Below are 13199 nucleotides of genomic sequence, written 5' to 3'. Positions count from 1 at the left end.
ATATGGGAAGTAGATAGGGCGACACTAGAGTGCGTCCGCGCCCCCAACACATTTGTCGCCCTAGGCAACCGCCTAGTTCGCCTATAGCAATCGCCGGCCCTGCACATTTATTGTACAGTGTCCAGTGATTGAGCAGCTCCCATGTCACAGCAAATGAAAGATGTTACAAGCAGCTATCCATGACTGTTTTGAGGATTTAATGTGCTGTGCCATGTGTATGACACTGCCTATTGGCTGTCCAAGGTTTATTCATTTATTTAATTTAATAACGCTTCATGAACATGAACTAACATGAACTGCTAATATGTAGAATAGTATGCGTTAGGATAAAAGCTTTGATACACTGAAGGCCACAATATACTCACAGCAATGGTCTTTTTCGTTCTTCGCTTAGGGGTAAAAAGAAGTTCGATGTACGTGACCAGCGATATTAGGGGTGGGGGAAAAATCTTCTGCCGATTCGTATCGATTGACAAATTTAAAAAGTCGACATTCTAAAGTGTTATATTTCTTAAACTTCGCTGTACTACTTAAAGTTATTGACCCGTTAGAGTGTTATTAATCACAATAAGCCGTGAAAAAGGACTCAATGCGGTGCTCGCGCTGAAGGACACACAGCCAAAGCTCAAGCACAGATGCCGTCATGTGATCCCGAATTCAGTTTTCTTTCACAGCTTATTGTGCTTGAATGGTCAAATACCCACAATTTTGTCAAAATGCTCATCGTTTGGAGTATTCACATGAACACAGTCTGTTATGTTCTACGTGAATGTAAACAGTTGGGAGCAGATCGGATGTACATTTAGATCTGTGCATTTGTTCTTAAAGGGACTGTGCCTGCACGGCCCTGCATACTTTGGATTGTTGTTTTTTAACACCTTTATTAATTGCCATTTATAACAAAATATAGAAAATGCCTTATGCAAAAAAGAAAAGGAAAAAAAGGAACATTCTTAACCCAATCCCACAATATACACTGAACTTGAACTGTTCACCAAGCTCTAGGAAAAATACAAGTATTTCATCTGGATTCGGTATTGGCAGATACTCAATATCCGATGGTTCTGGGGCACAAAAAACTTGATCGGGACATCCTTAATATTTTGTATCCCTAATGTATAAGACTATGACCGGAAACACAACTGAATTACAAGGAACTTGTATGAAAAGCGGGAGAAAATTGGGTTGTTTTTTGGTTTGACAAATAGTGGTATATTTGGTGAACTGGTCCATTGTTGAACATTTTAAATCAAATGGATGGTTTGGAGTTGACAGCGCTTGAGATAGGGTAAAAATGACAGTTTAAAACTGAGAAAGTTTTACCTGAGTGTGTGTGTGGGAGGAAGTGATGCAGCTGTAAATGAGAGGTGTGTGGGAAGAGGAAAGGAGACACTGATGTGTTATAGAGATGATCAGTTCTGGAGCTTGGTTTGTTAACTCTCTCTCTGAGTGTGTGGGAAGTTTACCTAGAGATATAGAACATCTGAGAAGGTTCAGGCCACTCACCTGCTTAATTCCTTAATGTCATAATAGTGTGTGTGTGTGTGTGTGTGTGTGTGTGTGTGTAAGAGAGAGAGGGAGAGAGAGCTTGTGAGTGTAAGAGGAGGAGGACTATGGGTTTGAGGTTTGGCAGTCAGACAGAAAGTGAAAACTGGGGAACTAGGTTTGCCCATTTACGGTCTCCAGTCTCTGCTGTCCTCCTGACTCAATGCCTGTGGAAAAAGAGTCATCTAAAACAAACACACTCATTTTTTTTTTCTTCACTCTTTCTTTCTCTCTCTCTCTCTCTCTCATGGATATTTAAAAAGAGTGGCTTTGTTTTGCATAAGGCAGAACAGGGACCCCTTTTGTATGTCGTATAAAATTGTAACATTTTAAACTTGGGATAACAATTTGCAAATTGTACCATATCACTATATTCACATTTTTTTTATGAATCATGCTTGCATTGCAAGGGCATTAAAATAAAAATGACTGATGTAACAAGGCCTTATAATTGTACATTTAAATTGTACTTAAAGGAATAGTTCACCCCAAAATTAAAATTGAATCACAGATTTTTATGACGTCACCGCAGACTTCCGCTTCTCATCACATCTTCTGTCCAATCAAATGCTCTCTAGAATCTAAAGCATCCCGCCCCATATGCTATAAATACCACCTGGCTAAAGCGACCGTGGCTGTACCTGTACGTTCGGTAGTACACGCATGCTTAGTATCAGCTGCTCATGCTCATTAGTTCTCTCAGCACAACATGTCTCAGTTCAGTGAACTGTCGGAGTTACTGGAGTAACAAATACTCCAGGATTTTTCGGAGTTGGAGTGACTGTGAGGCACGTCCGAAAGCGAGTAACTTTAGAAAACTGTGGATCAGCGCTGACTCAAGACGCGAACTGTTTTGAACGATTCAGTTCGCTTTGGTGAACTGGTTCGACCGGTTCACTAAAAAGAAACGGTTCAAAAGTACGATTCGCTCACAAATTGGACATCACTACCGTTGACACGTCACGGAGCAATATGGATTGGAGATGTGTGTTCGGTTGCTCAAATGCTCGAGTTTTATTCCGTTTTCCAACTGTACGTTGTTTAAGAATGAAATGGCTAGAATTTATTCACACCTCTACTATTGAATCCAATGTATCATCAGTGCTCGGATTCGCTTCCTTGGTGCTGTCAAGTACGATGTGCAATCTGTGAGGTAATCTAAACACTATTGGCTATTTGAAAACAGGGAAGAGCCATTCAATATGTCCCGCCTTAGCTTCCTGTTTCAGTGGAAATTACGTCAACATCATACAAAGCTTGCACGTTCCAATGGCACTTCAGTGGGCCTTCAAATAATATTCTGGCTCTTCCCAGCTTTGTAATGGCATTGAATAGAGCCCGAGTTTTTGAAGCTCCAAAAAGCACATCCATCCATTATAAAAGTAATCCATTCAGCTCCAGCTTGAACTCTTGAAGCGCAGAGGATAGAGCAAAACAAAATGCTGGTCACGAATTAGAAGTAAAAAACTAGAAGTTTTAAAGGCACACTGTGTAGTTTCCGTTTTTCTCAAACAGCGAGCCCTAGAGTCGCTGTGGAGTACTTGTATTTAACGTTACTGTCAGACATCCCAAGTCTCCCGGAAGTTCCAGGAGTCTCCCGCATATTGATAGCGGCTCCCTGATGCCCACAAATTAGTTAAAGGAACACTCCACCGTTTTTTTAAATAGGGCTTATTCATATTCTTTCATACATTTAGATAGGTGGGTAAATGCATTTTTGTCTCAGTGCATGCATTGTTTTAGTTTGACAGGGTCGGCGCTAGCTTAGCTTAGCACAATGAATGGAATCCTTTGTTGCCAGCTAGCATGTCCTGAGTAAAAGTGATAAAAAAAAATGTCAAAACCCACGTAATTACTTCTTGTGGCCTGCATATTCACAACGAGTACAAATAGCGATGCAGATTAACACTAGGTGATTTCTTAGGCAGATATTGACTTGGGACTATATTATGGGGAAGCACAGGCGAAGCACGGCTACTTAGGCGAAGCACTGCTACTTGGGCGCAGAGATATCACGCAACACATGAAATCCCACGACTTCTGTCAACATACCGGTGTGCAACGAGTCAAAACACAGAAGAACAACACGCGTGACCTGCACCGAGTGTCTTCGCTTTTGGATTGTTTTTTTTGAGAAGTTACAGCTACAGTTACAGCAAACATGGTAATTATCTGCGTAGCAAAAGGTTGTGAGAACAAGCAAAGGACATACACGAATGTAATGTTTCACAGAATTCCATCGAATGTGGAACTGAGAAATAAATGGCTAGCTGCTCTGGAGATCTGTACTTCAACGCCTCTCTACAAAATCAAACAGTATCGTGTTTGTGAAGAGCATTTTGCATCGGAGGACTAAGTTACTTTGAAAAAATGAAATATGGGCCCAGAAAGACGGTACTACGTCTGAAACATACGGCTGTCCCCATCCCATCTATTCAAAGCACAGGCAGAACAAAGTGCACATGTAAGTTGTCTTTTATTACTCTTCCTTATGTTAATCTGTGTCTTTATTCGGTTATAAGATAGATGCTGAGAAGCTGTATGGTTCAAATAACGTTAGCCTCCTCTAGTATAACCTCATGTTGAATTCAACCTGTTTAGCATGAACAACCAAACTAAAATAAAAATCGCTGTTATTGTTACCTGTAACATGAAATGACTGAGGGCTAAGTTAGCTATATTTCTCTCACCGAGTTAGCCTGGTTCTTTTGACTCAGGAGTTTTAGTATAAGTACTAGAGAGGAGAAGGCTACAAGCAGTTTACTATACATGTGTCATGTTTAAAATAATCACTTACTCTGTGGACAGCTGTCCATTTGGTCTATTCGGCGTGGGGCGTTTTTTCCAGTTCACTTTATCACACCGGAAAAAAAAATCGAGTACTGCCGGATGAATCAACGCCGTGAAATCCGCGGTAGCTGTGACACAACTGCGGGGACGCTCATCTTGATCTGACACGTTGAGCCTGGTTATCGATGGCAGAAACTTGTCCCACTCGCCACAGCACAGACACTCTATTTCAGTCGGCATATTCCCCCACATTCACACCACCAGTTCGTGTTGGTTCTCATCCTCACGTCCTCGGGCTGTTGAGCGATCGCAACCTCCTCCTGTCGTTCTATTTCCACTCGTTTTCTGTAAACTCTTGTATATAGGTATGGTTCTGGCTCACACAAAATCAGCCATGTTCATCGCCATTCATGTACTTTTGGGAAAATAGCCAGGCAGCTACTATTCACACCGGTATGTTGACGGAAGTCGTGGGATTTCATGTGTTGCGTGATATCTCTGCGCCCAAGTAGCAGTGCTTCGCCTAAGTAGCCGTGCTTCGCCTGTGCTTCCCCATAATATAGTCCCAAGTCAATATCTGCCTAAGAAATCACCTAGTGTTAATCTGCATCGCTATTTGTACTCGTTGTGAATACGCAGGCCACAAGAAGTAATTACGTGTTTTTTTTAAAAATGTTTTTATCACTTTTACTCAGGACATGCTAGCTGGCAACAAAGGATTCCATTCATTGTGCTAAGCTAAGCTAGCGCCGACCCTGTCAAACTAAAACAATGCATGCACTGAGACAAAAATGCATTTACCCACCTATCTAAATGTATGAAAGAATGTGAATAAGCCCTATTTCAAAAAACGGTGGAGTGTTCCTTTAAAATCTCCCGGAATTTAGAGCGAGCGAGCGAGCGAGCAAGAGCGCGCATACAAGACAGAGACTGCTCCAAACCGTGTAGCGCGCACGGCAGAGAGAGAGAGGGAGCGAGAGACCTTGCCGTGTGTGTGCCTCATGAAGCGCATGTAAGACAGAGAGCATCCTGATTGGCCTGTTTCGGAAAATCATTCGGTAAATCACTTTTTGCAGGTTGGGATGTCTGTACTGTCGTAAATACCACTCACGCAGAGCCGTCTCTGCACTCTTCCGACCGCTTTTTCTTTGTTTTCTTCATCGACTCTGCCATGATTCACGTCTGAAATGCGTGCTAGTGTCTTCCATAGAGACTGCTTCATATGTTGTTGATGTAAGTGACGTCGTGCCGTAAAGCAAGTCGTGATTCTCGCAAGAATTGGCGGGGCGCCACCTCTCAAACTTGCATTGCTGGTTTTGCCCCCTGCTTTGCTATCGGGATGATTTGCCCTACTACGAGTTTGTTTACCATCGACATTATTTAGAAGCCGTTCTAGGGACTTCGATATAAGAGAAAAGGATTTACGTCATATGTCGGGTCAAAAGTCATCCTTCCACTGGAACTCAATTCTCTCGTGACCTTACATACCGCCATTGTCATATGGATTACTTTTATGATGGATGCATTTTGTCAGTATGACCTAGTGGGTATTTCGTTCCCATAGCATCAATAGAATGCAGTGTAGAGTTCCACTTCAAAAGGGAACTTTGTCGTGTTGCCATGCTTCCGGCATGTCTGGATGTCTTCCTTCAACATTTTAAGTTGATGCCGTTCTCTCTATAGGTGCCCTTGTATAACGCCTGTGGCGTCACCTGACCTGACAAAAAAAATCCAATTACACTCCGAAGATGGTTTCTGTCATTTTAGGTAGTTCACACTGATGTTGAAGTGTTTGTTTTCCCAGTAAATTTGGTTTAATTAGTTATTAGGTGCTATAAAATGGAATGTAACGTCATGATAAACAGTTGTACTTGTGATTAAGTCTGCGGGAGCAGGAGTGTGGGTGAGACCTTTATACCGTGGCTCCACATCAGGATCAGTACTGCACAGAATCAGGCTCCAAATGACGTCATTGGCAACGACTGTTTCAGGGATATTTTGCCTTCATTTTTCAACAGTGGAAAAATGGAAATCTTTTTTTTTGTCTATGGTTCCCATGCATCAAGCAAGTTTTTTTTTTTAGCTTTAGTTAACCATATTTGATGTGCTTGATATATGTGTGTTTATTAATGTTTATATAAAAGCTCAAATTAAAATGTTCATCATATCAAGCGATCGTGTCTCTTCAGAAGATTTCGATTAAAGCACTTGATTCATATGGATTACTTTTACGCCTTTATGACCTTTTGAAGCGTCATAGTTTTGGTGGAATGGACTTTCAGTAGAGGGACAGAAATCTCAGCTTTCACTAAAAATATCTTTATTTGTGTTTCGAAAATTAGTGTCTTATGGTTTTAAGATGAGACAACATGAGGCTAAGTAATTGATGACAGAATCTTTGGGTGAACTTACTCTTTAATTAAAGCCTGCTGCTGTCACCTCAGGCGATTTGAACCAAAAAAAAGGAAATATCTGGCCATTTAAGGCCGTTTAGGGAAACCAGTTGCATCTTCTATCAGGTTCCTGTCTGTTACACATGAGAAATGCTGTTACCAGCAAGAGAGAAGTGAAAAGTGCTTTCACTTTAACTCTCTTTGCCCTCTGCAACACACTCAAAGAAGGCATCTACTCTAACCAGTGCCTGTTGAAGCATTTCTTGCTGTTTGAAATGACAATGGACTCCTTCAGTATTACATACTTGCTTGGTGGAATCTTTTAGAATTTGTGTCCGTTTTCTCTGCACATGAAGAAAAAGTGTGTCAGGTAGTCCATAGGGATTATCTGAAAAAGCTCTCCTGTTCCAGTTCATGTGACTCATAAATCCGGTGAGGTCTCCAGGACCTATAAATGGCACTCAATGTTGGTGTTAATGTCTCTTTCTGATCCACAGAGATTAAAGGGATAGTTCACCCAAAAATGAAAATTACCCCATGATTTACTCACCCTCAAGCCATCCTAGGTGTATATGACATTATTTTTTTTCAGACGAATACGATCAGAGTTATATTAAAAAATGTCCTGGCTCTTCCAAGCTTTATAATAGCAGTTTCTGTTTTGAAGGCCATCAAAGTGCATCCATCCATGATAAAAGTGCTCCACACTCCAAAAATATCCATATTTAAAACTTTATCGACTATATAATAAATAACTAGCTTCCATAAACAGAAAAAAAGGCCTAAAATGTTGGCCAAAATTTGACCAGAAACTATTATTTAGGATTTAGTGACACAATGTTTGACATGGAAAAAGCAGTTTCCACATGATACAATAGGTGCCACCTCTTTGTTTGTGTGGTGAGACTTTGGGAAAGAACTCCATATGGGCAAACACTAACAGCAACACTAACTTTCTAATTCTAAGGAAGCATTACATTGTTTGCATTTTCCAGCTGTGCATAAAAGTCCTCATGCCCAGAAGCGATCAATATCTTGACTATTAGCGCATTAAAAGAAAGTTTACCCATGTTTGCGTAAGGCTATTGAGCACACAATCTTGTGTAATATATGAGAAGAGGAATCATCTCTCATGTGGCAGAGACACTTCTGTTTCTAAACAACCTGTTACCTTTCTTGTGAAATGGACCATTGTCTATAGTTGGCTGTTCTTAAGAAGGTACAAATGTGCTTATGTCAGTTTAAAGTCAGACTGTCCATTTCAAGAGTTTAAAAATATAATTTTTAGGGATGCACCGAAATGAAAATTCTGGGCCAAAACTGAAAATTCAGGATTCACTTGCCCTGAAAACTGAAATTGCATATTGAACACCGTGGCACCGAGTCCCTCTCTTCAGGGGTACTAGGGTGGGGTTCCGGGATAGACACAGGTGGGACGGTGTCATTGTAGATCAAGTTGGCTTATTCAGACAACACCAAAGTGTCAGTCTCAAACTGGTGATTTTCTCTTTCTGCTGGAAGTGTGAATCATATATTGGGTTTTCTTTCTTTCTTTTTTTTTTTACGTTTCAAATGTGCGTCATGAAAATAAATGTCCTAAAATGCATTCTTCATTTAAAGTAATATCATTCTCTTGTGTTTGCCTATTAATATTTTTTGTTGCTTTGTGTGCGGGGAATGATTGCAGTTTGTTTTCAAGTTTTGAGTGCCGAGATGGTCTTCCAGGTATAAACATGGATACCTTTTTGTGTGTGTGTGTGTGTGTGTGTGTGTGTGTGTGTGTGTGTGTGTGTGTGTGTGTGTGTGTGTGTGTGTGTGTGTGTGTGTGTGTGTGTGTGTGTGTGTGTGTGTGTGTGTGTGTGTGTGTGTGTGTGTGTGTCTGTGTGTGTGTCTGTGTGTGTGTCTGTGTGTGTGTCTGTGTCTGTGTGTGTGTCTGTGTGTGTGTGTCTGTGTCTGTGTGTGTTTTTTGCCTTCCGGCCTGTTTGCTTCTCAGCTACGCCTATTTGATCATGTCTGGTAGTTCTTGAGCATCCAAAATTAACATTCAAGGTAACAAAAAGCAGCTACTCTCATTTTGTTGAGACATCCAAAAACTTTTAATACTTTTCTACATGTATCCTTTCTTTATGCGATTAAAGTTTTATAAATAACAAAATTGTTGGTGAAATATAAAAATTTAAACGACAATAAACTGTAATAACTTGTTTTCATGACAGATTTATTCAAACATACATTAAATAATGAAGACATCACTAACCGGTTTAGTAAAAACATAATGAATATGTAATACAGTGCATATATTTAGCAAAATGCTGTTCTCTAGTTATTTTTCTAGCAAACTAATAAGTTATTGGACATTGAATATAGCTTTCTTGAGGTAAATGTACTGTTAAGTGACATTCTATAGCCTACAAGCTGTTATCTTGATGTCTTTTTCAGGTTGAAACACTGATTGAGCGATCACATGAGACAGGATTAATTTCGGTACGTTGTAATGGATCTTTTAACATACCTTCTGGTATTCAACCATGTTTAATTTGTAACTACTAACTGTAATTGAACTTTGAGCCGAGCGAATAAATGTGTGGTGCGGTTCAAATGAGTAGCGCTTTTTAATTCCGCTTTTACCGCATAAACATTATATCGAACTCTTGTTATCGTTTTAACAAGGAACATTATATTGTTTTAGCAGTTAGCCCTAAATTGTACTGTAAAAAAGCTTGGTTTTACTATGAGTTTACAGTATTGTAAAAACCAAAAATTATTGTAAACAAACAATATCATACTGTATTTCTACAGTGCATGTATTATGAAGGTACCCAGCATCCAATGTAGCATGAATAGATCATGCTGTAGAGTTTTTTGATGTCGAGTATTGATGTCTGTGCATCAGGTGATCCTTACAGTATAAGAAATAAATATTGTGTTGCAAGATGATGTCACACCGTTACTATTGTGAAAGATCCATCTACAAAAATATATGAATTTGAAATAAGATATTGTTAAGTTTTATGCTGCAATAATGATCAAATATAATCTTTATATTCATGCTAAGAATAGTTTGACTAATGGCACTTTTCCACTGCATTGTACGGCTTGGTACGGCTTGCTTTAAAGAGGTACCACCTCTGTTGAGGTTCCAAGCATACCGTACAGATACTAAAATGTGACGTGAAAACACTACAGATCATTGATTGGTCAGAGAGAAGCATCACTAACAGCGTCATTGGATTTGCAACACGAGACACCAAACCCGTTAGTCAGTAACAGCCAGTAAATAGTCAGTAACAGCCACCGCAGTATTTTTTTTTTTTGCACAATTTTTATTTAAAGAAAAAAAGAAACTTGAAAAAAGAAATGGCTGAATCGTGGTGACTGGTCAGTAGATTAGGTGCAGACATTCATCTCGTTGGTAGCCGATGAGCGGATATTCCGACCAGGAATTAAAAAAAAATGTTTAACAACTTTAACGAGCAGTCTATAATCCCACCCACTTTGAAGCAGTACTAAACTGCAGTGGAAAAGCAAACCAAGCCGAGTCAAGCCTGTGCCGAGCCGAATCGTGCCACGCAGTGGGAAAGCAAAGCGAGGCGAGTCGCGCCGAACCGCACCGAGCCTTACAGAGCCGTACTATGCAGTGGAAAAGCGCCATAACTTAAAATCGGCCAGCTTATTTTGTGCTCTAGCTTGTCATCGTTTCAACAAATGTTTTCGTTTGTCATACTTCTGGCTAGATCATAAATTAAAGATCCCAAGCAAATGAAACACTAATCTCCATTATGGTGACTATAAAACCATTACTGTGGTAAATAATAGAATTTCTTACAGGTTAAAGACAACTTTATAATGTGAATTCACAGTAAAACGAGAGCAATGAATTACTGTGATGTGATATTAGCATCATTCTGCTGTTGTTTCACAGTAATTTGTAAGAAAATTACCCAGCATGCATTGATTTCACAGTAAATCTCTGACTACAGTAATTTATTGTAAAATAAGACTCTTTAATCCTGTAAATTCCTGGCAATTTTTAGTGTACTAAATAGAGAAGACAAGTTATTTTAATATTATATATAATATAGATATAAAGCAAAAGTTTAAGAGAGTCACAAATATTTGAATTTGCTAACATTAGAAAGAAATAGCCTACCAAAATATCAAAGCACTGAGACTGGATCAGTTTTGCAAAAATGTTTGACTTTATATATACAGAATACAGTACCTGTCAAAAGTTTAGAATTATTTGTATATATATATATATTTATTTATTTATTTATTTAGAAAGTCTCTTATGCTCACCAAGGCTTCATTTATTTAATAAAAAATACAGTAAAACAGTAATATTGTGAAATAGAATTACACATTAAAATACCAGTTTTCTATTTGAATATTTTTTTTTAAATGTAATTAGTTTGAAGAATTATTATTATTATTATTATTAATAATACTTTTGTTGTTAATAATAACAATAGTGAATTTGTTCTAAACAAAGTCTACTCTGAAAGTCTCATTTTAAATTAAATCCAAGATTTTTGGTCAAGAATTTGGTTCAGTTTTGATGTATCACTACTTCATAAATTGTTTTTCTTGTGGCTTTTGCAGAAGCTGCAGAGATGTGTCATTGAGGTTATGTCAGTAACAAGTGAAAGTTTGCAGCCCACTTGCTTTAATAATCTCCCACAGCAGGTCTTGTTTTTTTGTTTTTTGTTTCTTTTTGTATTTCAGCAGCAATGAAAGAACAATCCCACATAGAGTGACATTACCATTAAACGCTATCTCCATGGAGACAGCCAGCTGGGCATACATTTTCTGTCATATTTCTATAAAAAGTAACACAAATACTTAACTTATTTTGTCATGGTATCTTATATACAGGTTTCTTATATTTAAAGAAAGGATAGTAAATAAAGGTAGAATGTAGTCACTATTCACATACTGTACCATTATTATTCTTGTTGAAACTGTAGGTGAACTTGAGACATTTGTGTGAGAGTACATACTGTGGGGTCCTTAAGTCTGATTCCACTTGTGAAAAAGCTTCTATTTAACAATTTTCTTAATTTAATACAACATTTTTCAATATAAATTATGTGTCCAGCATTGAGAAATGTGCATGAATTTCAAGAAATTCTTACTTTCTTAAATTTGGTATATTCCGCTTTTGCTTTAATAACGACATCACTCGAGCTGGCATGACATTGCATGGCATTACCTAAAATGCAGTGAAATCTTGAAATTTACTTTATTGCCTACAGTATTGTCTACCTGAATTTATGTCCATGTCTACAGGAAATAAATCCCAGATATAATATGTAGTCTCAGACCTTTGGACCACACTATGTGGATTTATATACGGGGCATTTGTTGAGATTTGATGCATCTGTGCGTGTTCACTTTAACATCAGCTCCTCTTGTTCTTGTTTGACTCATAGAGGATGATGTGGGCAGGCGAGGTTCTGTTCATCAACCAAGTCTGTTAACATTATCAGGTTGTATGCCTACTAGAGCCGCAAATGATTCATAAAAGGTCTCTCAAATGCTTCAAAAATCTAAATGGATAAGCAGATATACAGTATAGAATAGTATAGGCATATTTTCCTATATAGTCTAATAGCTAATGGTCACTTTTAAAACTGCTCTCAGTAAACACAGGTATCTGGTCCTCTACTACATCATTTTAAGAGTCTCCAGTCCTCTTTCAGATCTAGTTAATTTAAAAGTGCATATTCAGGAAAAGAAAAAAAGCAGTGGCGATTTCTTTATTTCGAAATAATGAGAAACAATGTTTTTTTGGAATGCACAATACGGCTGTCTGTAGCGCACACTAAACTAAACTTACAATCGATTCTGAAGATTCAAAATTGATGAAGTCCCAGAAAGCCGCACAAGGATTTTTTCTATTTAATTTCTGAAAGCTTCTATTGTACTCTAGAACACTCCAGTAGTGCCCATACGAAAAAATTATATGCAAGTTACTCCAAAGTTTCTGTGTTTCCACCAAATCTGGAAAAATCTGATTTGTCTTTCTCTCTCTCTCTCTCTCTCTCTCTCTCTCTCTCTCTCTCTCTCTCTCTCTCTCTCTCTCTCTCTCTCTCTCTCTCTCTCTCTCTCTCTCTCTCTCTCTCTCAGATAACAGAGGAGGAAACGGCCACACAGGAGTGTGCCTGGCTGTGTGTGGATTTCCACCACTCCTGTTACTCTAGCGTCAACACACACAAACATCCTGCCACAATGTCACGGAGGGAACGGCCATGGTCAGTGTACAGGGCAAATACATTAGAGCTTTCTTCAGAGATGCTTGGACTAGCATTGGAAGGTATGCAGTTGTACCCATGAACTTGTGTTTTGATGTTCTCTTGCATTTTACTTTACATATGAATTATATCCAGTCTCTCTCTTTCTCCTCTTTGTAGGAAACAGTCAAGATCCAGATGAGCCAGTACTGGAGTTCAGTCTTGGTCAGTCTTGTTT

The 13199-nt window shown here is 38.7% G+C and overlaps 1 protein-coding gene across 14 annotated transcripts in view; it reads left to right on the top strand.

The window, feature by feature from the left end:
- The window catches only part of inpp4ab (inositol polyphosphate-4-phosphatase type I Ab), a 52095-nt gene that overhangs the window by 10284 nt on the left and 28612 nt on the right, over window positions 1-13199 (top strand). For all 14 annotated transcript variants that reach the window (XM_084425753.1, XM_084425761.1, XM_084425757.1 and 11 more), the window contains exons 2-3: window positions 12858-13044; window positions 13142-13186. In XM_084425753.1, coding sequence (XP_084281879.1) covers window positions 12960-13044; window positions 13142-13186 — 130 coding nt within the window. In that variant the 5' untranslated portion in view covers window positions 12858-12959. The remainder of the gene's footprint in view (window positions 1-12857; window positions 13045-13141; window positions 13187-13199) is intronic.

Source organism: Rutilus rutilus (genome assembly GCF_951802725.1).
Source record: "Rutilus rutilus genome assembly, chromosome: 12".
In the NCBI taxonomy this organism is placed as follows: domain Eukaryota; kingdom Metazoa; phylum Chordata; class Actinopteri; order Cypriniformes; family Leuciscidae; genus Rutilus; species Rutilus rutilus.
This window is presented reverse-complemented; position numbering and strand designations above follow the sequence as displayed.